This window comes from Sander lucioperca, chromosome 3 (assembly GCF_008315115.2).
Source record: "Sander lucioperca isolate FBNREF2018 chromosome 3, SLUC_FBN_1.2, whole genome shotgun sequence".
Lineage (NCBI taxonomy): Eukaryota > Metazoa > Chordata > Actinopteri > Perciformes > Percidae > Sander > Sander lucioperca.
This window is the reverse complement of record NC_050175.1, coordinates 42,040,088-42,066,988: the sequence shown is the minus strand read 5'-3', so window position 1 is coordinate 42,066,988 and position 26,901 is coordinate 42,040,088. Positions and strand designations below refer to the sequence as shown.

General features: G+C 39.7%; 1 protein-coding gene across 1 annotated transcript in view; it reads left to right on the top strand.

Annotated features, from left to right (window-relative positions):
* The window catches only part of trip4 (thyroid hormone receptor interactor 4), an 89,150-nt gene that overhangs the window by 20,743 nt on the left and 41,506 nt on the right, over positions 1-26,901 (top strand). Inside the window, exon 12 of the mRNA XM_031290044.2 lies at positions 15,689-15,791. Coding sequence (XP_031145904.1) covers positions 15,689-15,791 — 103 coding nt within the window. The remainder of the gene's footprint in view (positions 1-15,688; positions 15,792-26,901) is intronic.

Sequence of the window (26,901 nt, the reverse complement as noted above, 5' to 3'; positions counted from 1 at the left end):
GCCTACAGCGTTTTCAACCAACTCACGGAGCTAACTACAGCTGATAACATTTCTAATTTTGGGGTCTAGAAATGAGAAGCTGCCTCTGTTTGAAATGAGGGACCTTTGGTTAAAAAATTACATTGAATTTCAAGTAGTAAATCTGCCACCGTATCATTGTAAAGTGCATATCTGTCACGCGAGGATGGAAACAGATGGGTATAGCAGTGGTAACTAAGGAATAGTTGTCTTATTTTATTTAATTAAAGCCTTCATTGTTCAGAGCCTGAGATTATTCAGGGCTGTATTAGTGCAAGTAAATTCAAGTAGCCATCTAATTTCCAAGTTGCGTCTAACCTAAAAAAAATGTTTAGCTCACTTAGAAAAACTGTAAACATACATTGAAAACTACTTGTAAATAGCTCCAGAGCAACACCTTCTGTTTAACAGTTCACTGTGTTCTCCCTCGGAACGTATCAGTCGGATCATTTTATCTATTGTAAGCTGTAGCACTAACCCATGGGCTTAGAGAAACCTAAAACTTGCCTTTGATAAGAATCGAGGGACTGCCTTCTGTGCTCCTTACTCAAACCGCGCTTATTGCCAGCCTCGAGAGAAGGAGGGAAGAGACAGTTGTTTCCCACAGAGGCTGAGTGAACACAGATGGGAGGGCTGTACCCCAGTGTCAGAATATCAAAGCAAATATTCACCTTAAGAGGCAGACATGTTCATAAACTCCCGGTCCTTCTCAATTTCCACATTATGAAATCAAATGCCCACTGTGAAGTGGTTTGTTACCTTACTTAAAATACAAGCCTTTTTGCTGACGGCACCTGTGTTAAGGAGAGCTGGATTTGTGGCACCGATAAAAGGAGATTGTGGTGGAAAATAAGAAGTTTTAATGCCTAAGATTCCCTGGAATTTTTCTTTGATGTCAAGGTTTGAAAGCAGACATGGTAATTGTCTCCAGGGGTTCTTGCTGTGTGTGTGTGTGTGTGTGTGTGTGTGTGTGTGTGTGTGTGTGTGTGTGTGTGTGTGTGTGTGTGTGTGTGTGTGTGTGTTCGTTCGTTCTACTAGTAGAAGGGTTTGACTGTGGGAAATTCTATTAATACAGATATCCACTTATTTTTTTCATGTTTGGGATTTGTAACTTCTGAAACACTTTATTAAAGAGGACATATTATGCTTTTCCGAGTTTTCTGTCATATGTACAGTGTTATAATGTTGGATTTTCATGTTAAACTTGGACAAAACAATAAATAACGAGGTGAACGTATTTTAGACAAATCCCTGTGAGCTAAAACATTCAGATTTCCAACTATTCTGAAAACTGGTTCCAACAGTTTTTTCTACTCTCGGCTAAGTCTTGCGCAACTCTAAGCCAATCTTCTATGATTGGTCATCTGCTCCAAGTAGGCAGGACTGGAGTGTTATTTTTTTTTTAAGCCACTGCGGTGTTAACATTGCGGGATGTAACTACATGGCTAACGGCAGTAAACAATGTCATCTGAGCTGCCAACGTTGTTAAATTCTCCCCAATTTTGGGTCGCATTTCTGCTGAACATGTCCGATTGGGTAGTGTTTGGTTCAGAAGCCTTTATCTGCGATTTTTGACGTTAGAAAGTGCTGCTTCGTTCCATTACAATATATTAAGTAGCTACATGCTAACGCGACATAGCTGTAATCTCGGCCAATGCTGGTCATTTCGCCCCAAATTCCGGTCATTTTACTGCTGGGACATGTCCGGTTGTGTAATATTTGGTTTAGAAGCCTTTATTGGTGATTTTTCACAGTACAAAGTCCTTCTACAGTATATACTCCGTTGCAGTAGCTCCAGCTTCAACTAGCTAGCTAGCGAAACACGGACGGAGGCTCCGGAGTTTCCATAGACCGTTAAATAAGTGGACAAAGTGACGCCGTTGTTTTCTACGGAGACCAGTGAAGTATATTAGAAGCAGTTTTCCAGTGAGCGCTGAGCGTTACTGAGCTTGCCGACGTAGATGTGACGTGAGCAACCTGTCTGAAAGTCCGAATCTTGCAGAGATGGAGAGCGTAGGTATATGTAAGGAGATAACATAGGCACAGGCTAATTATTGCTAACTAAAATGCTAGTTAACATTAGTAATTAAACTTAACCAGCTTAATGTAAGTCCAAACTGCCTGCGAGCTTCTCCTGTACGGTAATTCCTCTACTATGCGACAGTAAGTCGCGTAGTTATGACACAATCGTTAGCCTATTTTTACAAAATCGTCTGCTACGGAGCCATAACGTGAGATACAAGGTAATGGAGCCTTTTATACATTGTCGTGTTTCTTTAGAAATAAACAATGGACAAATAGAGTCTTTAAACGCTTCAGATGTAAAGTTATTCGTTGTCAAAGTGGCGCCAAAATGAATGGCAGTCAATGGGATGCTAACGGCAGGTGATGGCTTGATAGCAACAAAATGGCTCCGTACGGGGTTCGTACACCTTTTCCAAGGTCAAATTCAAGCACTTTTCAAGCACTTTCAAGGTCCATTTTAAAGTTTTTTCCAGCACCTTACCTTAATGACATACCAATACATAGTCAAAATTATTATTTAGTGTTTTTATCACATTAAAAGAGATAATGCTATAAACAGCCACAATTGTGTTTCGTAATAGCAGAAGGATCAGATATTTAAGCAAAACACAAGTTTTATTTTTCAAAATGTATCACTGTCTAAGTAGACTTTGCTTGCTATCTAACCTGCCTGAGTCAATGTAAAAACAATTACCCCAAACAAAATCACTCGACAGGTTCACTTCACTAACCCTGAATTATCACCTTTTAAAATGTTTAATCTCTTCATGGTTCATAACATAACATACAGTAAGACAGCTAGGGAGAGGAGCACTGAGTGGGAGGATTTGAGCCAAATGACATGCAGCTGGGTCATTCTGTGTCAAATCAGACTAAATCCAGGAAAATAGTTGCTGCACCCTCTTAGATTTTGCTCAAAGTTTATGCTACCCTTAATGTCAGTCTTTTCACACTTTTTTCCAAATCTAGGGCATGCCGTACAAACTTGTAGTGGTTCAGTCATATTGACACGTTTGTCTTCCACCCTACAAAGTTTGGGCTGCCTATGAATAATACTTTTCATTATATTAATGTCCAAATATTGCTTCCCAGATAATGTGATTTTCAGGCTGTAAAACTGAAGTAATTTCAAGGGCTGAAAATATGAAGACATAGGATTTGAACAGAAATATTTTACAGGCCTTGGTTTTGGGACACATTCTTGATGAGACATGGTTTGAACAAAATCTGAGACAGTGCAACAACAACAACAACAACAACAACAACCTGTAATTCCATTTTAACCCAGAAGACTGACAGTGCACAGGCACTGTAAATATTGCCATCCTCAACCTTACAGTAGGCTACTTGTATCATTGTATGACACTCCATCTGACACGTTGTTATGCACTGGGCTAACGTTTGCAGGTTTTAATTTGTGGGTAATTAACGTTACAGTTAACTTTGGCTATGTTCATTGCATATTCCACAAATGAACGTGGCATAACGGACATGCAATACTAATGTAAGGTATTTTATTGTGTAACCTCTTAGTTGAGACTTAAGAGAAAGTTACAGTAAACATAGAGCTTTTATTGTGACGGGAAAAACGGAAGTGAATAAAGTGTAGTATTTTTTGACATTTGACTGTGTCGGGGTTGAATAAAGTGAGACGTGCAGTGCCGTCTTGGTTCCAGCATTGGAAGCCTGTGTCTTTATTTTACAGCCAAACCTGAATCTAGACAGTATAAGAAACCCTTGGTTACACTAACATTACATTATCACACCAAGTACTCTCAGTCACTTAGCCTGCGAATTCCTAGCTAGCAGTTACTAGCGTAAACAAATAGGCGCTAACGTGAAAAGTAGGCTACTTCAGTTGGCTAACTTGAAAAGTCTATGCCTTACCCTTCATGTGACTCGAGAGCGCAGACTCGCCCATTGTGAAAAGCTGCACGTCTTTTTCGCAGACTTTACAAGAGGCATTTTTCTTTTCTTTTTTTTTTTTTGTATTTTTCATCTTCCAGCCAACGTTCATTGAAACGACAACCTACATATTATATTGTTATGGGATATTACAAATCCCACTATGGCCACGCCAAGACCCGCCCTACGAAGCAGCTCGATTGGTTGGGGTTAGGCATTTTACCTTGAGTGGTTAAGGTTAGGATAGCCGATTGGTCAGGGGATAGGACCTGTACAGGGGGCGGAGTCACATATGGAAACAGACCGCAGACCTGCAGATCGCAGTCACACATGCACAAGCGAGCAGGTTTCAGTTTAAGCTCTCCAACATTTTATTTCTCTATTTAATAAACGAACTATTCAGTCAGATAGGTATTTGTCGTGAAAGAAATACAGTTACAATTTCAAGCATTTTTAAGCATTTTATCCAAAATGTAAGCACTTTTCAAACCTTGAAAACACAACATCAAAATTCAAGCATTTTCAAGGATTTCAAGCACCCGTATGTATCCTGTCCGTAGGAGCTACGCTTTGTGGACGCTCGCTTCCCCCCTTGGGAGTTTCTAGGAAGCGGGCTGGCCAATCAGAGCAGACTGGGCTTTTTCGGGAGGAGGGATTAAAGAGACAGGCGCTCCTACAGAGGGTGAATACAGGTGCAGCAGCCATGGGCAGTATGAGAAAAATAAAGTGTTTTTTTAACATTAAAGCATGTAAACATGTTCTAGTACAAACACAAAATGCAAATATAATCCTGAAAATGCTATATAATAGTTGCCCTTTAAACATTGCTTAATATTTTCTCACTATTTCAGTGTTCTACAATCCGTCGTTTTTTTTCAAAATGCTATTTTCCGCCTCACATTAGAAATCTTTTTGTTTTTTCAGGTTCGAAAGAGTCCTGTATTAGTCAAACAGAAGCTTAACTGTGAGAACTGTGACTACAAGAGAGAACCCTTGTCCTTGGAAAGTTTCAAAAAAAGTCTAAAAAGAAATGTGTGTGTGACAGTCTTGTTTTCTTCTTGCCTGAGGGCCACTGCAGGAGGTGAAGTTATTGTCATAGAAATTGTTATGCTCATGAAGCAGTGGAGTAGCAAAATACATTTAATACCTCTTGCTCCTCAGACTTTCAGGGAATTTTAATAGTGTGATGGTGGGCTGGTGACAGCTTGAAGTCATTTACATCAAGACAATAATGAGCCTTAATTGCTGACATGCAGAGTTGGTTCTTCAACTAAACACCACAGTACAAATACACCAAGACATCACAGTTAATATCAGTAATTCCTGCCGAGATTACTCTCTTGATAGTTCAATGCACGTGTCACATTGCAGTGATGAAAACTTGCACATGCTGTTTGTACTCTTAGATACAAACGGCATATGTAGGTTTGTACTTTAAGATGAATTACAAATGTATGTTGTAACTCTGGATTTTACATTTTTTCAGTACAAAATGTGTGAACTGACCTTTTTAGTTGTACTGAAACAGGGAGCTTTGTTAAGGCAAAGGAAATGTGTTTTTTGCAGTTGAGCAGACAGACTCGGTGGCAGTAATTGGAAAATCGTGGCACTGGTGCTGAGCTTCTAATAATGAGACATGTCTCTCGTTGTGTTGAGGGTATTAATAATGTAAAAATTCAGGAGCCAGTTTTGGACACTCCTAGATAATTTATGTTCACTCTCCAAACTTGACACCAGTTGATTCTGTAGGTGAAGGAGTATGTTACATTTTTAATCATCACCGTGCAACTCAGTGTGCCTGAGCTCCAATAAAAAGGGACAAAGTGAGCTGCACTAGCTGCCTGTTTGGAAGGATAAGGTTCGCATTGCTTTGGGTTAATGTCAAATGGCACCAGTGTAATTCAAAGACGGTGTCCGTACTGGCTGAGGGTACATATGTTTGCACCTACGTTTCCAGTTTTTAAAGGGGTTGTAAAAGGTGTCTGAAAATGCGTTGGGCATGTGGTGGTCCCTGTAGCTAAATGTAAAGATAAGTTAGCAGTTAGGTTATTTTAGATTGCAACTAATAAATGAGTACTTAAAGCTTTAGTGCGTAACTTTTTGATATTAATGAATGTCTGTTACATTCATGTGGACAGTTATTGTTGTCATTACTTAGAATTCTTCATGGGGGCAGCAGCAACTACGCACTATAGCTTTAATACAAATTTGGACCGTGCAATAAGTCCGGCCAACTTGGTTCTTTCAGGGAAGAATAATTAATTTGTCAGGTTCCGATTGTATGCTCTGTACAACAGGAATTTTAGGCATGAGCATAGCAGTTATTTTTAAAAAGAAGTCCTTGCATTTCAATGGCCCATTATACAAAGATTACAACATTTCTAATAATGTAAAAAGATGCCAGTTGATAAAAAATTATTGAAATAGAGATTATGATAAATGCATATGAGATGATTTGGCCTTGTTTTTCAGGAAAGGGATTATGTGGCTGAGAAACGAAACACAATGTTCAACTGAATTCTAAAAGGAAAATGGAATCAATTATGCTTCTGGCTACATGCATGGTGTAATTTGGCTGTTTGCCATACTCCAGTAGAGATCCTGTCTGTGTTAAGCTGTTTACATGATACGTTTCAGTTGAGTCTCTTTGTTACCATGATAAACTAGTTAACAAAATATTTCAATCCACCTGAGCTGTTCTTTAAATATCTATTGAGTTACCACGGATAGTTTTGACTTAGCAATGGCAGGTCACCTCTAATACGCTGACAAACAATAATGAGCACAATGGTATTACTAATTATTATACCAATAAACCTGTGCAAGCCTGAGGTTGGAAAGATCTGGAACCAAAAGATGCTTTTTAGTCCTGTTTTAACTAAGTTACATTTAATTCATAAATAAAAGCTAGTATTGAAATGATAAAATAAGTAAAGACCAGGGGAAGAGAAGTAAAATACAACATGAGTGGTACATGTACTGTAATGGCCGGCGTGATCATTTCTGCCCGATTTCCGTTTTTACACCATGACTGTCATCAGTGCAACACAGTCAGGCGATATGCTCTTAATGCTGTTGCTCTTTTTCTCGTTGACTCAGAAAACGCTGTTCTCACTCACTGTTTCACTCATCCTGATCAACTCTACTTTGCCGCCTTTCATGATGTTAAGCTGCTCTTAATGAAACTCAACACTTCCTGCAGATGTTTCACAGTAAATGTGACGTGAAAAGATTATTTCTCCTGAAACCGCTGGAAGGCCTTTTAATGTGAAACAGATGGAGGAATGAGTTTGCATTAACAGCAAACAACAGATGGAAGGAAATCCGAAAGCAGAGAGGATTCTTACTAAAGTCGCTCAAAAACATATATAAAACAGACAATAAGAAATAAAGGCCCGTCTGTCATAATAGCCTTAAAATAAATGCCTGCTTCTCTCTTCAGTTAAGGTGAATGAAAGCCTTGTACCCTATTTGATAATTTACGGTGTAACGTTTATGCTTGCTGACCCAAATAGAGGCTTATAACTGATAGCTGATTTGAGTCACGACTTTCCCATAAGTTGCAACATGAATATATAATGGTAAAGACACATTAACACAAGCCTATGAGACAAATTTACAAAATTATGATTTCAACTAGTAACTTTAGTGGAATAAGTAAATACAACAATTTGTTTTGAGGATGTCATCTGCAGTTTTGCAATTTTGTAGTCAGTGTTGACTGGTGACACATTATACCGTACATACATGAACAGTACACGTTTTCATGTCTGTGTGTGTGCTCTCATCCTGTGCTGTGCAGCGATGGAAAAACAAATAATACACTTAGTGCGTGCAAAAAGCTGAAAGGCAGTTACAGTACAGTTTCCTGAGGGCAGCTGCATTTGTTTGAGGGTTAATGAATGCCAGAAACAGGCTTGTGTTGTTTGGTGAACACGATAGATTAAAGAACGATTGGCGAACGATTGCTGTTGCATACAGTTCCCAACAACAGCCCTTTTCACCTCCCACATGTAACCCATAGCTCAGAGACAACCCATCTGTTTCTCCATTCCCAGGGTGAAACCAGCCCTCACAGACCTGGCTAAGCAGTATTTCAAAAGTGTCCTTTCTGGGAAGACACAGTTGGCTTTGTGTAGTTCCCTATCTATCAAAATCTCTGCCTCTGTGTTTTCTCTCTCACCTTATACTCTTATTATCCGTCTTTCTTACAGAATCATAGTCCTCATTTTTACTCTCTGGTTCTCCCCTTCTCATTCTCTGCCTCCCTCCCCCCTTATTCCACCCTCCTCATTTTTAAAAGCCACATGCTCCCAGCCCGTCTGGCTCAGTTGCACCCTGCCAATGAAGGGCTTTTTATTGGGCTGAGATTGAGTGCAGCCAAGCAGGGCCTGGCTAGTGCTGAGGCCAGCCTCGCAGTCCCCCCAACCTCCCCCCTCCCCGACTGCACAGCCCACTCCACATGCCTGTTCTGGTCTGGCCCTGTCGCCCAGAAGGAGATTACTTGTCTCTGCTGCCCTTAATTGCCGACAGCAGCTGAAAAGAGCCAGAGAGAGAGACACTGTAGAGAGAGGAGAGGGAACAGTGTTGGCTTGTTGAGCTGTTACTTGACAAGCTTGGACTCAAAGGTTTGTGTTCCTGCTGTCAAACCCTGGCTCTGTATTAGTTGGTTTTATTAAGATGGATGTTGTTTTCATCAAATGTTGGTAGGAACTCATGGTATATTGGACTGTACTAAAAATGAACAGTACAGTGTATAGAAGCCATATGATGTGTTTAGGAAGGGAAGCTGATAAAAGACTCAATGTCTAAAAAAGTGCTTTTTACTTTATTATAAGGATGTAAGCAATAGGAACACTGTGGCCTCTCATTGCACTTTAAGCCACTGTTATTTTCATAGCCAAAGGCTTCCCCGCCATCCCTTTTTTCCTTTTTCCAATGAACTTGTTAATTTCATCTTATTACAGTTGGTTTTATGTTGAATCCCCTCTGGTTTGATCCCAGCCAAAGCCGGCCGTTACCAATTTGGTGCCCTAGGCAAGATTTTAGCTGGTGCCCCTTGCATTGCAGCCAATTCCCGTCATTGTGTTCATAAACTCACACAGTAGCTGCATAGCTTTGTCTTTGAGGTCATTTTTATTTAAGAAACATACACACAGGGTTCAAAATTAAATTTTTAGTGAATGTTCAAATTTTAATGTACCAGCCACTCAATAGATTACCATTGTTTTTTTTGGCTGGTGAATGAGGAAAATCTACCAGCCACTTACATATTTTACCAGCATTTGGCTGGTGTATGGTGCTAGTTTTGAACCCTGCATACACACATACAACACAACTCTTGACGAAGGTCCAGAGGGACCAATCATTAGTAATATCAATAAATAATGAGGCAGTGTGTTCTTTTCTCACACACAAAAACAGTATTAAATTAACAAGTGACATCAAAAGAATTATAAATACAATACAAATAAGATATTGTGCAAAATACAACATTAAAGAAACCAGGGCAAACTTAAAAAAGGTATTAATATATATATGAGTTTTGGACAAAATAACTATATTACAGAAACTTCAGTGTAATATGATCAATATAGCTCTACTGAGTTCCCACAAGGATTGTCCTCTGTGAACAAACTCTGTTCTTACCTTGTCAGTTAAAACAGATGGTCTATTGTTGGGAAGTGCTGAGGTTGAGAGGACAGGTCAACTTGATGCTGATGATCGCTGGGCTTGTCTGAGGTGGAGGGGACATGAGCACTTGATGCACAGGTGCTGAAGTGAACTTGACGCTGCAGGTGGCCCAGGATGTACAGCCTTCCATAAAGCCACAACATGTTTTTTAAACTTTGGTTATTGTAAGGATAAAAAAAGCATATTTATATTATATACGTAAGGGATAATGTAGAGCGAGGCGGTTGTTCTAGCGAATACAACTCAGACAGGGTGATCAGGACCCCGACGCGAAGCAAAGCGGTCTTGAATCAACCTGAAGGGGTTGTATTCGCTATAACAACCGCCTCGCTCTACATTATCCCGCTTATTACATGGCTACTTACCAAATAAATCAATAATTGGACACAAAATATTGATTTAAAAAGGAGTTTATTGATTTAAATTCGATTGTATTGCTTCCGCTAAAGAAAATAGTCCGTTCCATCTCTACGGTTGGAATCCTGCGTCCATAGCAACGTAAACTCTGTAGCTGTTTAATGCAACCCTTCGTCTATTACGCAACACCACCTTACGGGCTGTGGTAGTAGCCGTATATTTTATGGGGTGCTGCCGTGGTGGACAAATTACCCAGCTGCTGTTTTAATCACTGCAGGAATTGACACAACATTAGCTGACGCGTTGTAGTGAGCTAGCGGGCTATCGGCTGCTCTAATTCACATTAAACTGAACATTCCCGTTGATGGTGAAGTGAGACACGGTAAATGGCTTCTTTGGGTATATTTATGTTGACGTTTATGTCCTCATTCATCTCATTTCCTTTTTGCACAGCCGCTGCATGTTGACACACCTGTAACGTAAACATGTTGCAATGTAAGCTAGCTAATTAGCGCTGTCACTGCCCGATGTGAGTCGAGTGCAGACGTGAGTTGCGCATGCATCACTTTGCGACAAGTAGCCTACAAGATGCTAACAACAGACTTCTGTAACGTCAATACAGTAAAAATGGACCTACAACGAAGTTCGTTCACTGCTGGCTACAAGTTAGCAATCAAACACAACAAAGGCTTTCACTTGAATGGCGTTTTGAGCTAACGTTAGCAATCAAACAATCGGGCTAGATAGCTAAAACGTCTTTTGAAATGATTTCCATCTTCTGTTATTGTATGTAAAGAGAAAAGTTTATTATTTTATGGATTTCACAAATTTCAGTATGACACGTTATGCCGTAAACCGTTTAAATCTGAGCATGCGCGACTCACATCTGCACTCGACTCACATCGGGCAGTGACAGCCATAGATATTGTTCTATATCTATGGTGACAGCGTTGTTGTCCCTACGGTTGACGTTACTGCGTAGCGATCATAGACCGTATATATAAAGATGTAGCGATAGACGCTCACCAGATCTGCTGTCATTGCTTTAATTGGAGGACAGAAGTTGCTCCACGTTTCCCCACTTTTTGCCACAGCTGATAAATTATCCGGACTTCTTTCAGCGGATTGATTGATAGCTGTCCTCCAGAGTGAACAGAACTGCGTCCATGGCAACCCTCTGCTATGCATGGCAACGGTGTGTTATACTTAGCAACAGTCTGTTATCAAGAAAATAACAGACCACATTCTACATTAGAATTCAACCAAGCCATGTAATGAATATACATATTTATAAAGCATGTTTATTAGCATGCTTTAGAGGTGCTAGATCTCGCTGTGTCCCCCTGTTTCCGGTCTTTATGCTAAGTCAAACTAATTGGCTTCTGGCGGTAGCTTCAAACTCTTAGCAAGAAAGCATATTTGCCAAAATGTTGACCTATTCCTTTAGGTGAGCCAACTACATGAATTACGCACAATCTGATCAGGGGTTAAAACTAAAGCGAAAATGCACTTTTGTTGAAAACACATGAATGAGGACTAGATTCATCATGAGTTGCCATGCTGGCAAGGTCAAGGTCTATTTGTATCTTTTTCCTGAAATCTGTTTGGATGCCGGCCATGCAGCAGATGCATGAGTCATGTTTATGAGCTGGTAGAAGTGGCAGAGTCCATTGTCTCACAATTGTCAGACTTCTAACTCCAAGTAAATTGGCCTGAAGCAACCAACCTGTCATACTCAATTCACACTGAGGCTTTTTAATGCACCTGTCACACTATACATACACCCTCAGATCTCTCCCATGTCAAACACATTGGTCCCCCAACCCAGAATGCCCTTGGGCTGTGACCCAGACCTTCCATGCTGAGAAATCGGCACACTTCCGACACAGATCACCTCCAACTAAATTCAGTGCGATTGTCATTGTCACCCGTAGCGTTTTCACCTAATTCCACTTAACAGTTTCTTACTTCCTTACCTGTGTTTCTCAACAAGCTCAACTTTAATTGCATTTGTAAGCAGGTCCACTCTGACTACATTAGATCCTTCCTGATGAATATGGAGGGCTTTAGCAAACCTGCTTGTCACACAACCGCAATGTTTCATGCCCTTTTGATTAACATGGAATGGAAACAATTAGGTGGGGGAGGTAGTGAAGCAAAGCAGCACATTCAACAGCTTTAAATGCTAATTAGCTAATGGAGGATGAAAGAGGCAGGCAACTGGCGGCGTTTCACATGAACACACTCAAACTCTGGCTGCAGCTATGCTCGTTTCATCTGAATTTAGCAAGACCACCACCATTTTGTCTTTTTGAGTACCTCAGACAATACAGCCATCTTGTGCAACGTCAGATGTTTTTGTAATTATCTCAAATGAGGCTCAACTTATCTTTTCAGGAAGTGCCTCATGTTACTTTCCTCATTTTGAATCATCTCTCATTCACACTTTTAATCACTACTTCTGTCTTCTCTTCTTAGTTATGATTGATTTTCTTTTCCCAGCACTTTTTATATGATTGCTTTATAGAAATATTCACTGGTCTTAAACAGTTCACAGGATCGATCTTTACATTGTAGGTTGAAATGCATGTCCCCTCTGGCTAGTTGATAAAAGGTATTCCTTCTTTATAATCTGATGAGTAAGTTGCTACAGTGGGACACTAGTTCCTCAGTTGTTATCTCAGTATGTATTGGAGTAGACAGGGATTGTCCAAAGTTATTCTACGTTTTTCTTACTGTCAACAAAATGATAAGACCAACACACAAGTTCCAAGGTCACATCTACAAATTGCTTGTTTTGTCTGACCCACAGTCTAAAACACAAACATATTAAAATATACAATGATGAAATTGCAAATCCTCACATTTCTGTTGACTATTTGATTAGTTGACTAATTGTTTTAGCACTAAAGTTAGCTACACAGTCAATAGTAAGACAGTAAGATTAAAGGTGCTCTAAGCGATGTTGGATGACGTCACTTGTTGACGTTCGAAATATTGTCAAACAAAACGGAGGCTAGCTCGCCCCTCCCTCCTCCTCATCCCGTCCCCTCCCTCCTTCCACGCACTTATTATTATTTCATGTATATTTTTTCCTATTATTTAATGTTTACTCTGTACGTGTGCTGTGTGTCTGAAATTTTGCTGCTGCAACAATGTTATTTCCCATTTTTTTGGGATCAATAAAAAATCTATCTATCTATCTATCTATCTAACCCCCACCCCCAAATCCTTCTTGTTGGTTATTGGCTGGAACACTGTTTGTTGTGTTTGGTGGTGCAGGTTGGCGCAGTTTGTTTTTGTTGGCGTTTGTGGAGCCTGGGCTGTCTACAGAGACCGTGTTTTTTTACAGTGTGTTCAGGGGACAGGCAGCTAGCGTATAGTGAGGCTTGCTCATGTTTGCCTTATGTGACAAAAACTCGTAGCCTAAAAAACGTGTGACATCGCTTAGAGCACCTTTAAGTCATTGTTGGTTTTAAAGGTATCTGTGGAGCTTTTGACCACTATTAGTGCTATATGGAGCGATTATTTTCAGAGTGTCTCTGTTTTGGTTGTTCTCTGCATGTGCCCAAGAATGCACACGCACAAGCATGTGGCAGACGCGATGCACATTCCTGCCAATGGTTTCGCACAAACCGCAATGGTTTAACACCGAATATAAACAGAAACTTTGTTTGTTTACAAAAAAAACTCGACATGGCACTTTTTAATTTTTTCATGGGATTTGATGAGGATAAGAAAAATATAGAACATAGCCAGCCTAATCCCATAACACTACATTTCTGGACTCACAACCTTCATCTTGTTTAAACTCATACTAGATCATAGCTAGCTTCAAGGGCTGTTAGGGGAATTGTCTATCTTGGAGACAGCATACTTGACTGGGAGACGTAATTTAATTGGAATCACTGTGCCGTTTGGAAGGAGGAATCAAGGGGCTCTTTTAGGTACCCCAACAATGTCTTTTTACATATTTTATCACTCACCGGCTGACATGGACTGTAATCTGAAATAAACATCTCTATCATCTCTCCCCAGTTTGTCAGGGACCATACAGATGGATTGCAGACTCTGTTGATTTCCCTTTAAAGCCCCAAATTTGTCACAACCTTCAGTGCTCCTTTGAGAAAGATAGAGAGACCATGTGAATAAGTGAGGGGCGAGAAGCATGCTGTCATGAAAAGAGCTGCTTCCTGGCTGGCTAGATGCAATCATGAGCACTATCTGATAGCGCCGGAGGAAATTGGATGAGCTGAGAGCCGTTGGCTGCCAGTGATGGGAAAGATGACTCCTTTGTCACTGTGTCAGTCAATTCCATACTCTCACCTGAGAGACCAATCAATAACACGGGGGGGTGGGGGGGGGTTCTCTTGTCCCTAGGCCTCTGTATGCTGTGGGCTGTTGTCAATTGTGTGCTGTAAAACATCCTCTCCGTTAGAGGGATGAGGTATGGCATGTTATATGGTATGCATAAATATGTCATGGATGTGGTTAAATGTGATGTATTTCTGTAGATTTTGAACTAAGCTTTTAAAAAATGTTGACGTGTTGGAAGTTAACGATCCTATGTGTAATTACTAGACGAACACATAAATATTGTGTACCCATGGTCTTAAAGGAACACGCCGACTTATTGGGAATTTAGCTTATTCACCGTAACCCTCAGAGTTAGACAAGTCGATACATACCCTTCTCATCTCCGTGCGTGCTGTAAGGCTGTCTGACGGTTCCAGCGGCATCAGGCCAGCACAGAACATGCAGGTGAATGGTTCCAGTAATCCTACTGCTCCGAATAAGTGACAAAATAACGCCAACATGTTCCTATTTACATGTTGTGATTTGTAGAGTCACAGCTTGTACAAAAAACAACGTAACATGAGACACAGCCATCTTCTAACCGTAAACAAACCAAGAACTATATTCTCAGGCGGAAGAATATAGTATTTGGGCGGAATGATTTGCTTTGCAGCAAGCCTGTCTGAGAATATAGTTCCCGGTTTGTTTACGGTTAGAAGATGGCTGTGTCTCATGTTACGTTGTTTTTTGTACACGCTGTGACTATACAAATCACAACATGTAAATAGGAAAATGTTGGCGTTATTTTGTCACTTTTGTCACAATTCGGAGCAGTAGGATTACTGGAACCATTCACCTGCATGTTCTGTGCTAGGCTAAGCTACCGGTGGAGCTGTCAGACAGCGTTACAGCACGCACGGAGATGAGAAGGGTATGTATGGACTCATCTAACTCTGGGGGATACGGTGAATAAGCTAAAGTCCCAATAAGTCGGCGTGTTCCTTTAACTATTGTATTTGTGTGATTCTCGACTTTTTGACAGGGTGTATATCCACGTCTGAAAAAATACTTTTGAGGTCTTGGATTCTGGTGCTGGTTTAATCTTTGCAGTTCACAAGTGGAGCGACTGCTCTCATTAGGAACTGCATCATTAGTTGTGCAATTATAGTGCATAAAACCCAGAGAGACTCATACTGTAACTATCAGTTGCTGTCTGGGCATGCAGTGTTACATCAGGCATGGACGACATATCGCTTGATGAAGGTGTATAAACAGAGAGACACTCACTGAAAGATTGATTACCATGATAGCGGGCATCATGAGATTTAACATGCAAGTGTGTAGGATGATGCTAAACTGTTCTTTTCTATCTTCGTCCTCCCCACCCCTGCAGTTCCCTGATACCTGTGAGGAGTCTGCCTCCCCATTCGTCTTCATCTGCACCAACCCCCAGGAGCTGCTGGTGAAATTCCCCATGAAAGGGAAGCACAAGATCTGTAAGTCCTACTTCTTTCATCTAAGGGGAAGTGGAGTGGATGAAATTAGCCTGAGCCGACTAAGGATTTTTTTTTTTTTATTGAATAAATATACTGAATAAATGATCAGCTTTTTCCCCTGCCATTGTGTGCACACACAGTGTGAAAGAGTGATAATGCTTGACACAGGGTCTGATTACTACACGTTCATTAATAAAACAAAGTTACACACACAAACACACAAAGCGTTCTCCCACATACATATGTACAGATCCTCTCTGAGAGCCATCTGTAAAGATGGGATTTTGCTGTCAGGTTGCCTGGGGGACAAGCCAGCCCTGGATGTGCAATGTTGTTGCTGTATTGTGTGATTTATAGTAGGACTCAAACACATTTTCTCTCTGCTGCCATAGCTGCTGCTGCAAAATGATGTACCTGCAAGCTCTTTTGTTAATATTTCAAAACCCTCTAAAGACTTGAGAGGATTGGTTATGCAGCTGTGCCTCTTTCAGATCTTATAAGATCGATAGAGAAGGCTTTTTGAGCGGGTCATGATAAAATGTAGCAGGAAGTGTGTCTTACTAAAATGAAATATAATGACCTTGTCTCCATTTTTGTGAAAATGCGAGTACATTTAGCACAGCCCTGACCAGTGAAGAGTAAAATAAAGTGCTTGTTGTATAGGATTCTAGCACATCTTGAAAAATGTGTTGAATGATTTGATTTGATTTCTGTTATAGAAGGTTTCAGAAGTCTGTGAATACTTTGTCTCTGTTTTTAGAGGTGGTCAATATGTTGCACTTTCCTGCTACACTAGGTTTGGATGGAAAAATCAGGCTAGTGATGCAAGCCTGTACTTTTATTTTAAAGTCTGAAATTGTTCATACATTTCATTCTAACTGGCATAAACATGGTCTTGAATAAAAGGCTGATCCTGATGAAACATGCTGACACATTGTTGCAGGCTTGCTGTCGTAGGCACAGTGCGCTGTAGGGAAATCTGTACCTACATTATTTAAACCTACAGTAGCTTGTGGTTTTATGAGTCAACAGCTTACTTTCTATCGGTGGGGAAATAAATATGGCTTTGTCGAACTTGCCTGTAGTAAATTGTTAACCGTTAATAGGTTTTATAATTCATTTTTACAGTACCTTTTCCAGTACAGTTGTGATAACTCACAATGTCTCAAAAAGAGACAAATGCAGAACTTTGGAAACAGAAAACAGATTTGTTTCTAAGAAAAATGATTGAATGCAAAATGCTGTCTCAGACAAAGGAGCATTTATACCTTCCATAAAGAAATCATACTGGCAGTATCTTCAAGTAGGCATTTTGCACGTCATTGCTTTCTAAGAGATTTATTGGTACAATACAGTCTTCCAGCTTTGTTCCAGCTCTGGCTCTAACATGTGTGATTTGATATATTTATTTTCAGCCAAACATACACACACACGCACACACACACACACACACACACACAACTTAGTAGTGCAGCTACCATTGGTGACTGCTGTTCTTATTTTACTTAAATGTACAGTTAAAGCCTGAGATTAGCAAAACAAAATCCTTACATAATATAAAATCATTGATATACTCCAAAAAATGGATACAGGCACCAGTTGATAATTCTGTACATACTACATACTACATACATGTAATTTAAGAACCTGTGAAACATTTTTTTTGTTATTGGGGTCCCATTACATATCATGAAATCAAATAAAAAAGTATGTCAGAATATCACAAATATGCAAAATAATGTATTTGTTATGCACCAAAATAGGCGATTTGTTTATAATACACAGCATACCTCCCATGCCATCCCATTGCATTATGGCTTCATTCTGTGCATGTGTACAGCTTTTTATACATTGCATTATTTTGTCATGTAGTGTGCATTGATCACAACATGCTCCCTGCTGTACACATTAGCCTGGTATTTGGATCGGTTATCCTGACCCACTGGACCTACACAGTCCAGCCTGTCTTGTTCTTCTGTCACCAGCTAGCCTTTCACCATCTCACTCTCTTGCTCTCTTGCCCCATCTTCCACCTGAATTCCCAGTGCGTCTCACAGGTCAAGGCATTGCTGCTCATCTTACTCAGGGGGGCTTAGCACAAGTATTTTTTGCTCCCCCAGCAGCTTACATCGACAAGATCCGTTTGTCACTGGCATTGCCAACCATCTCATGCCTCATCAGAATGAGCAAGAAAAGGATACAGTTCCCTGCTTTTTTCATTCCTTTTAGCAGACTATATGTGCTTTATTACATAACATGCCTAGTTGTTTTTGTGTGTGTGTGTGTGTGTGTGTGTGTGTGTGCTACATTAATGTGGTAGATAGTGTTTTAGGTAATGTGTGAAAAATGCATTGTGTGGCTGCTGAGATTGATCTTTTATTAAGCATATGCTGCAATCATGTTGTGGACAATGAGAGGGAACTATTTTCACTCGCCACTTTTTTTTACTTTGGCTCTTCTGCATTTTGTGCTTGGTAATTTGCAGCTTCTTGTGTTTTTATATTATTGGGAATTGTTTAGATTTGTCTGACTGGCAAGTTAAACAAATGAGCTGAGAGCTGCATAATGCTGCAGTCTAGCGTGTTGCTGTTGTTTTTTTTTGTAGGATCAGCAGTTCTAGCAGGCTGGCTTTACTGGCAGTGTGGTAATATTGCATATTACAGCATGGAAGCTTGAAAGCAAGGGAAAGTGAGCACACCCACATATGGATGAACATTATTGGATGCATTTTGCATTTATCAAATAATGTGATGCTCCCTCTCTCTCCAGACAGTTTTACAGTTGGCTTTGTAGATCATATGCTAGGCTATGCTCGATGCAGGTTGATCAGTCATTACCCTGTGGAGGAGTCTGTGACATTTAAAATTGCATACAGCCAAGGCTCACTCCCTGTAATAAGGGATGTGCATAATGGTGAATGGTCACCACCTGTGTGTGTGTGTGTGTGTGTGTGTGTGTGTGTGTGTGTGTGTGTGTGTGTGTGTGCGCGCTAAAGGTCAGTCTGGGTGTTGAAAGCTATTTGGCTCTGAACCCGCATTTCCCTTTTCTCTTCCTTAAAGCTATCCTTCACTTGCCACATGTTTGTAATAGCCTGACATCCTCTGTATGATGTGGCTGTGTACACACAGCTAGTGTGTACATAGCAACATAGTAAAAGTGAAACACAAATCATATACAACTATACTTGCTAGCTTAAATACAAAATACCAAACCTGCTCTTCAACCTGTAATAAAAAATATTTTTAAAGAATAGTTCTACCTTTTAAGCTCTATTTCTCATAAAAGTGCCAAAATCACTGGACCTTGTTGAAAACAAATAGGGCTGAAACGATTCCTCGAGTAACTCGAATAATACGATTACTAAAAAAACCTCGATGCAAAATGATTTGCCTCGAAGCTTAGTTTAATCAATGTTACCAACGTTATATCGCTCACGGTGTTTCCGCACGGATGATTATTACTGTCGCACACCGGGCTGACGCTGCTGGCGGCACATGCCATGAAGACTGACGGCGCAGATTACAAAATGAAAAAAGAGAGCGTAAATAGTGAGGGGCTAAGAGAAGAGACAGGCTGGAGAAAACAACAGAAAGTGTCCAAAGTTTGGAATCCGTTCAAACATAATTAAAACGAAAACTCTGTACTGTGTGTCTACTGCAAAATGGAACTAGCTTACCACAATAATAGCACGACGTCAATGCTTCAGCATCTCAACAGATCAGTCTCAGGTAGAAACTTGTAGTTCTGAAAGTTAAGTTGCACAATTTAAGGTCATGTTTATGTATGTTTAATGTATGCCTTAGTTTGAGGCGGTTATTGCATTTCAGAAAATGTTTTCTTTCAAAACAATGTAATATGGCACTTAAATGCACTTAATATGTTTAGTTTTTTGAGAGATGATATTGTAAGCAATGTAGGCAATACAAATGTAGCTTTTTCCGATTAAACCAAACTATTGTATAGTATTGCTCTTCAATAAAACAAAAGTATTTCTTATCCGATCAATGTCGTGTCATAATCAATGGAATAATCGGTAGAATACTCGATTACTAAAATAATCGATAGCTGCAGCCCTAAAAACAAATAACTAGATGCAAACGCATTTAATGATATAAAAGATAATCATAACCCTCATCAGACCATAACAACAGATTTTTAACATTATGGAGAGGTTGGTTTTTCTTGGTCAGTGGACTGTTCATTATCATGTAGCATGCAGGGTTTCATTCAATTTCTTTGCCCCATACTGAACCTCAAACCAGTTGGAGTCATCACAATTAGCCACCAAACATGTTTAATTTTAGGACTGGAATCTGAACAAGATCCTGTAGTCTGGGGGAGATCTGAGCTACTGTTATCAATTCAATGTGTGATGGCGACTCTTTTCACATTCAGGTAGGTAGTTTGTTCCTAACATAAACCATTCCACTGTGTCATCTTTAACTGAATTTATTTGGGCTTAACTTTCAGTTCTTCCAAGTATTTGTAGAATCACTGTCCAGCTCAACTTAAATTGGTAGACGTCATGCTGGGACTATTGTCGCGGGACGAGCCTGTAGCTGCTACTTGCTGTTCTAAAGAACAAAGCATTAGGTAACCTGAGAATTATGTTTGACCTTCCTATAATGATGCTCCGAAGAATTAAAATCCTATTGCTTCCAAGCATGAAGGGTGGATACCCAGAGTAATGTTCCATTAAATAGCTTTAAGCCTTGTTTAAAGAGTGCTCAACCAGCAAGATAAAGAAACATGGTAATCTCTTGTACAAGCACTTCTATATTCAACTGACTAAAACACTGAATTAGTCAAAGGAGAGCAGAACAGTTCAAGTATTCAAAATGTGGTTGATACGCTCAAGGCATCTAATGCCTTTTATAACATTTTGGGATAATTTGGCAAGCTTCTAAATAATGCTAGTAGATATGGCTGGAAATATTATCACAATAAAAATTCTGCTCTGTAGTGTGCATTTGTTTGATAAAAAATCATCCATTATAGAAACAAAACAGAATGTCCTTTAACAGCTTTTAAAGCAATACAGGTCATTCCCAGCTCTTCACTCATTTTGATGCTGAATGTATAACTTGTGATATTACATATGAATTCAGTGAGTGCTTTGTGAGTACTGGCTTATCTTTTTCTATAAAGATTAGTCACTCTGATGGCTCTCCAGCAGATATGAAAGAGCTCTCTTTTGCTGAGGTTGGATCCAACTACAGGGAAGAAAGTCATGGATATAATTGTTAAGATGAGAAATTCCGCTCCAGCTGCAGGTCATGATTAGATCTTTTTATTTCTACTAGCGTAAGTCATTGACATATACTATAATCTCAAAATCACTGGAGACTGGAGTCATTTCAAAGGACCTCAAGGTTGACAAAGCAGTTCTCCTGTCTGCCCAAAGCGCCAACATCATTTTCTTCCACTTCTTTAGATTATCTATTGTCATGTACAGCAGAATTCAGCTATGTTTTAACAGCCATTCAAGCAGTTATCAACAGCAAACACTTTTTGGAACATGCCTACACTTTACCATTTTTTTGCAACCTATATAATAATGTTTTATTATGTAAACAATTTAGCTCTTCCAGTATTACATTTTTGGAAACTGTATTACCATGCATTGTTGTAGATTGCTGAGCATGGATGGAAATATGTACTCTTGTTATGTTATATTGTGTTAGATATCATGAGAAATTGAGTTTTTCTTTACCATTACTGATGGACAGCCTTAACAGCCAAGTCAACTGCTTAAACATACATGCTGTTAGTTGTATATTGTTAAGCTCGAAGAAAACAATCTGCTGGGTAATCATAGACCAATCGCACCAAGTGGATGTTAGTGGATGACACTGGAGCTGCAATTTACAGTATTTGTAAGGCAAGGCAAGTTTATTAATATAGTGCAGTTCAGACACAAAGGCAATTCAAAGTGTTTGCATAGGCATACAAAACATGAAACAAAAAATAAGACAATTCATTAAAGAGAAACATTTTTATTTATTTAACCTTTATTTAACCAGGAAAAAATCCCATTGAGATTTTTTCAAATCTCAATGGGATTTTTTCAAGGGAGTCCTGGCCAAGAAGCAGCAAAAAAGTTATAAACATACAATACGATTACATATACATTATGAAAAACAATTACAAAGGATCGACTCAAGTGCTCTCAATCTGGACTTAAAAGCGTTCAATGAAAGTAATTCAGTCAATTTCCAGTCTTTTTGCAACATGTTCCATGTGTGGGGGGCTGAGTGAACAAAAGCTTGATAGATATATAGAAAAATATGATAGATGAAATATGATAGATATAAAAGATTTAAAAGGCGTAAATGTATAAGAATGTAACAACTTTGTCTTTGGGAGACAACTTTGTTTTAAGTTTTAAGTCTTGATTTAAAAGAACAAAGAGTTGGGACAGACCTCAAGTTTTCTAGAAGTTTATTTCAGATCTTCATTGCGTAGAAACTGAAAGCTGCTTCTGCGTGTTTGGTTCTGTAATACTAATCCACACAAATACATATGATACAGCAGCAACGCATAGTAACTTACGGTTTTCACCAGTAGCTACTGTATGCTTGTCTCATGACTTGTTTCCATGTGCTCTGTTAAAAAATGCAGGCCACTGAAATCCAGTACAATTCACATTAAGCACCCTTATGGGAATTGCTTGAAGAAAAATAATCTATATTTACTCGTTCCTGTGTAAGTGCCACGTGCCAAGGGACTAGTGAGTATATATCACTTATAAATGATTTTGTTTGTTATGCATTCAACATCTGTACACACTTCAAGCTCTCTTTTCAATATCATTTGCATTTTCCACGCATACATTATTAAGCTGTTGCAATATGTATGTAGGCTTTTATCCCTCGGGTTGCGCCACATATGGAAATAACGCACTATATTCAGAGTGAAAATATTGCAGTTGAATTTTGCTCCACTAACCATCGGCTGCACTGTTACCTTGTGATTACCTCTTTGTTTTATGTGTTATATCGCAGCACCATGGGATTGCAAATAGAGAAAGCCAATTACCTAACAAATGTCCACCTTCTCTCCTGGGGTGGTCATGATTTTTTTTCTCCTCTATTTCTCCCCTGCGCTCTTCCTCTGTCATCCACTGCTGGGAGACAGAAAGAGGTTAGAGCAACGGAAGTCCTTTTTTGGTTATTTATTCATGGATTTTCCATTTAATATTCATGCTTTTTTCAGGACTATCTGGGTGCAGAGGAGAATTTGCTGCCTCGGAGGCGGCCGGGGCCAAAAATCAGGTTTCAGCTCCAATGAGCCCAGCGGATGAAGGGAAGAGAGAGAGAGAGAGATAGAGAGGGAACCAGAGAGCGGGGTTTCATGTGTTCTCTAGTAATTTAGAGGCATGCCTTGAAGGTGACAGGCTGTGTTTATTACTGATCTGTCAGCCAGTTAATGGGGAGAGGAGAAGAGAAGAGAGAGGAGAGAGCTGAGCTGTCGAGCAGAGACCAGAGCACACAGGCATGGGAGTAAGAGGGAGCCCCAAGCAATAAACTTTGCCATACTAGAGGTGCTTGTCCATACAGATTTACAGACAACACACAACACTCCTGTATGCTGAATTGCATTCACTGGAAACCAAAGTAATCTGTAACAAATATAGTATTTTGCTGTGTTGTTATGAAATTTGTATTTTTGGATGAACAAACATTAACTGAAAGGACGTTCTCTAACCTATATTTGACATACTGTAGTTTCTTAAGCGAATTATACTTTCTGCATCCACGGGGCGGCGTACATTTCATCACCTGCCCATGTCTGCGAGAGTCTGCGTGGCCCCAAATTTATCACTTTGCGTACTGTACACAAATATTGTGTGAGCACATCCGTGTATGCAGGCAGACAGGCTGAAACCTGCTTCTCCGGGCTGCATGCAGGAGAACGTGAAAATGCAGTTCTGTGGTTCAGTTCATACTTGCATAATAGAAAATAATGTGCTGTCCTACATGGAAGTAAATCTGATCTGTTGATTCAACAAAGAGGTGTGCCCCAGGGCTCAACATTGGGACTACTTCTTTTCTCTATTTATGTAAATAATTTATCATCAATTTTCAATAACTATTGTGTTCAACTTTATGCTGATGATACTGTCATATATACAAACCTGATCTACCACAAATTCAAGCTTCTCTTCAGTCTGACTTCAATAGCTTACATGATTGCCGTTTACATAATAAATGATTGCCTAACAAAACAAAGTCCTATACTATTATCTTTCATACCAGACAGAAACTCAAATCCAAACCTGGTTCCTGTGTTATAACCTGTTATGATGGCACTCCTCTGCATAAAGTTGATAAGATTAAATATCTTGGTGTATGGCTTGATTCTACTGAACTCTCATTCAAATTACACATTGAGCAAATGTTACGTAAATATTAAATTCAATTCAATTCAATTTTATTTATAGTATCAAATCATAACAAGAGTTATCTCGAGACACTTTACAGATAGAGTAGGTCTAGACCACACTCTATAATTTACAAAGCCCCAACAATTCCAATAGTTCCCCCAAGAGCAAGCATTAGCAGTGGCTATTGCGACAGTGGCGAGGAAAAACTCCCTTTTAGGAAGAAACCTCGGCAGACCCAGACTCTTGGTGGGCGGTGTCTGACGGTTGGGGTTATGACGCTACGGGAGGTAGCGTGGCACAGCAGAGCATGGGTGGACACGGTGGACGCAGCAGGACGTAGCCGGACATTGCAGGGAATCGCAGAGCGTAGCAGGGTGTAGCAGGTCCATAGCCACAGCTGCACCCAAGACCCAGGTCTTGGTGTCACCCTAATCCGAGGCGATGTTCTGGGCGAAGAAGAAACATAAGGACTCCGGGGAGTAAACTCCCCAGAGCTAGGTTAGTAACAAGCACTTCTGGGACAGGATGCGCATATAAGGAAACAAAAGAAAAGAGCGTGTCATAAGAAGGAAGGAACTTCCTCGGCAGTCTAGAATTATAATAGCATAACTAGGAGAGGCACTATATTATTGATTATACGATAGGTAAATCTCATGACTGTAAAGAGAAGCAGAGAAAAGCAGGGGTGCTGTGTCTGCAGCTATACACCCTGCCCCGCCGGTCTAGGCGTTCACTGCAACTCCTCACTCCCTAACTATAAGCTTTATCAAAGAGGAGAGTTTTCAGTTTAGTCTTAAATGTAGCGATGGTGTCTGCCCCCCGAACCCAGATTGGGAGCTGGTTCCACAGGAGAGGAGCCTGATATCTGAAGGCTCTGCCTCCCATTCTACTTTTAGAGACTCTAGGAACCACAAGTAACTCTGCATTCTGGGAGCGTAGTGCTCTAGTGGGACAATAAGGTACTAAGAGGTCCTCAAGATATGAAGGAGCTTGACCATTTAGAGCTTTATAGGTCAGAAGAAGGATTTTAAATTCAATCCTGGATTTTACAGGAAGCCAATGGAGAGAAGCTAATACAGGAGAAATATGATCTCTTTTCTTAGTTCTTGTCCGAACACGTGCTGCAGCATTCTGGATCAGCTGGAGAGTCCTAAGGGACTTATTTGAGCATCCTGATAATAAGGAATTACAGTAGTCCAGCCTGGAAGTAACGAATGCATGGACTAGTTTTTCAGCATAATTTTGAGACAGGATGTTCCTAATTTTAGCAATGTTACGAAGGTTAAAAAAGGCTGTTCTAGAGGTTTGTTTTAGATGGGCATTGAAGGATATATCCTGATCAAAAATAACTCCTAGATTTCTGACAGTAGTACTGGAGGCCAGGGCAATGCCATCCAGAGTAATTATATCTTCGGCTAATGAGGTTCGTAGGTGTTTCGGGCCCAGCACAATAACTTCGGTTTTGTTTGAGTTTAACATCAGGAAATTGTAGGCCATCCATGATTTTATATCTTTAATGCATGCTTGAAGTTTAGCTAACTGGCTGGTTTCGTCTGGCTTGATTGACAGATTTAATTGGGTGTCATCCGCATAACAGTGAAAGTTAATTGAGTGTTTCCTAATAATATTGCCTAGAGGAAGCATATATAAGGAGAATAGAATTGGTCCAAGCACTGAGCCTTGAGGAACGCCATGGTTAATTTTAGCGTAATTGGAGGGTTTATTGTTAACATTAACAAATTGCGATCGATCAGAGAAATAGGACTTAAACCAGTTTAGTGCGATTCCTTTAATGCCAACTAAATGTTCCAGTCTCTGTAAGAGGATGGTATGGTCAATAGTATCGAATGCAGCACTAAGATCTAATAAGACAAGTACGGAGACAAGTCCTTTGTCTGAAGCACTTAGAAGGTCGTTAGTAATTTTCACCAGTGCCGTCTCTGTGCTATGATGCTTTCTAAATCCTGACTGAAAGTCCTCAAATAAGCTATTGCTATGTAGAAAATCACATAACTGATTAGCGACTACTTTCTCAAGGATCTTGGAGAGAAAGGGAAGGTTAGATATAGGTCTATAGTTGGCTAAGACCTCAGGATCGAGGTTGTGTTTTTTTTTTTGTTTTTTTAATATCTATATCTATCGAAACAGTTGTACATTTTATTTCCAAATTGTATATATTTTTAAATATTGCTAGTGTATTATTCTATTATTATTTCATGTATATTTTTTCCTATTATTTAATGTTTACTCTGTACGTGTGCTGTGTGTCTGAAATTTTGCTGCTGCAACAATGTTATTTCCCATTTTTTTTGGGATCAATAAAAAATCTATCTAAAGTGAACTTTGGAATCAATGTTTTACATTGATCTCAAAATTGCTTCAACTTATACTTATGATTCTTGACTATGGTGATGTTGTTTATCAAAATGCATTTAAATCAGACCTTGTTCCACTTAACACAGCATATAATAGACTCTGAAGATTTGTCCTTGGATGTCCTTTTCTCACTCATCACTTTACAATATATGATGCACTTAAATGGCTATCTCTAAGTGTTAGAAGCAGAGATGGGGACTAAAGTCTTAGACTCAGACTCGAGTCGCACTTAAGTCACACAAACAGCTGACTTCAGACTTGACTTGTGACTCGACCCAAAAGACTTCAGACTTGACTCGGACTCGAGCTTCGAGACTCGTCAACAACCTGTTTTCATGCAGTCATTAC